Genomic DNA, 1,615 nt, shown 5'->3' on the forward strand with positions numbered 1-1,615 from the left:
AATTGGACAAGGATACTGACTACTTGTTACGAAAACCCAGCAACAGGCTGGATGCTAGAAGGGCAGTCCTTTCTAGTATTCACTGGAGATCTCTAAGCTTTTAGAATCGCGCTTTTTGTAACAATCACCATCACCAGCACCACCAGCACCACCACCACCGCTACCACCACCACCACTACCACCACCACGACTACCATCACCACCACCACTACCATCACCACCACTACCACCACCACCACTACCATCACCACCACCACTACCATCACCATCACCACTACCACCACCACCACTACCATCACCACCACCACTACCATCATCACCACCACCATCACCACCACTACCATCACCACCACCACTACCATCACCTTCACCACTACCACCACCATCACCACCACTACCATCACCACCACCACTACCACCACCATCACCACCACTACCATCATCACCATCACCACCACCATCACCACCACCATCACCGCCATCACCAGCACCACCACCACTATCACCAACACCACTACTACCATCACCACCACCACCATCACCACCACCACCACCACCACCACCACCACCACCACCACCACCACCACCACCACCAACACCACTATTACCACCACCACTACCATCACCACCACCACCCATCACCACCATCACCACCACCATCGCCACCACTACCACTACCACTACCATCACCACCACCACCACCACCACTACCACTACCATCACCACCACCACCATCCCCACCACCACCCATCACCACCATCACCACCACCATCGCCACCACTACCACTACCATCACCACCACCACCATCACCACCACCACTACCACCACCATCACCACCACTGCCATCACCACCACCACCCATCACCACCATCACCACCACCATCGCCACCACTACCACTACCACTACCATCACCACCACCACCACCACCACTATCACCACCACCACTACCATCACCACCACTACCATCACCACCACCACCCATCACCACCATCACTACCACCATCGCCACCACTACCACTACCATCACCACCACCACCACCACTATCACCACAACCACCACCACCACTAACATCACCTCCACCACCACCACCACCACCACCACCACTATCACCACCACCACTACCATCAACACCACTACCATCACCACCACCACCCATCACCACCATCACCACCACCATCGCCACCACTACCACTGGAAATTATAAACAACTGTAACGCCCTAAACACTGGAAGGTTGGACACCAGCAGTATAGTACTGGTTCTTGAAGCTACGACCCAACAACCTCACTACATCACTACGACCCAACAACCTCACTACATCACTACGACCCAACAACCTCACTACATCACTACGACCCAACAACCTCACTACATCACTACGACCCAACAACCTCACTACATCACTACGACCCAACAACCTCATTACATCACTACGACCCAACAACCTCACTACATCACTACGACCCAACAACCTCACTACATCACTACGACCCAACAACCTCACTACATCACTCAACACTATTGTTAGAAAATTTTTTACACACCTGAACAAGGAATTACCGAAAGTGTTAACACATGTAAGACCAAACCTGTAAAGTAAAAGGACACAAGTG

At 52.5% G+C, this 1,615-nt stretch overlaps 1 protein-coding gene across 1 annotated transcript; it reads right to left on the reverse strand.

The window, feature by feature from the left end:
• Window positions 1–528: 528 nt before the first annotated feature.
• LOC138852742 (eggshell protein 1-like) lies at window positions 529–1,096 on the reverse strand (the record flags this gene model as incomplete). The annotated part of the gene is made up of 2 exons (XM_070085358.1): window positions 529–594; window positions 1,037–1,096. Coding segments are annotated over 2 exons (126 nt in total), but the record flags the coding sequence as incomplete, so codon positions are not given.
• Window positions 1,097–1,615: the final 519 nt, after the last annotated feature.

This window comes from Cherax quadricarinatus, chromosome 15 (genome assembly GCF_038502225.1).
Source record: "Cherax quadricarinatus isolate ZL_2023a chromosome 15, ASM3850222v1, whole genome shotgun sequence".
Taxonomy (NCBI): Eukaryota; Metazoa; Arthropoda; class Malacostraca; order Decapoda; family Parastacidae; genus Cherax; species Cherax quadricarinatus.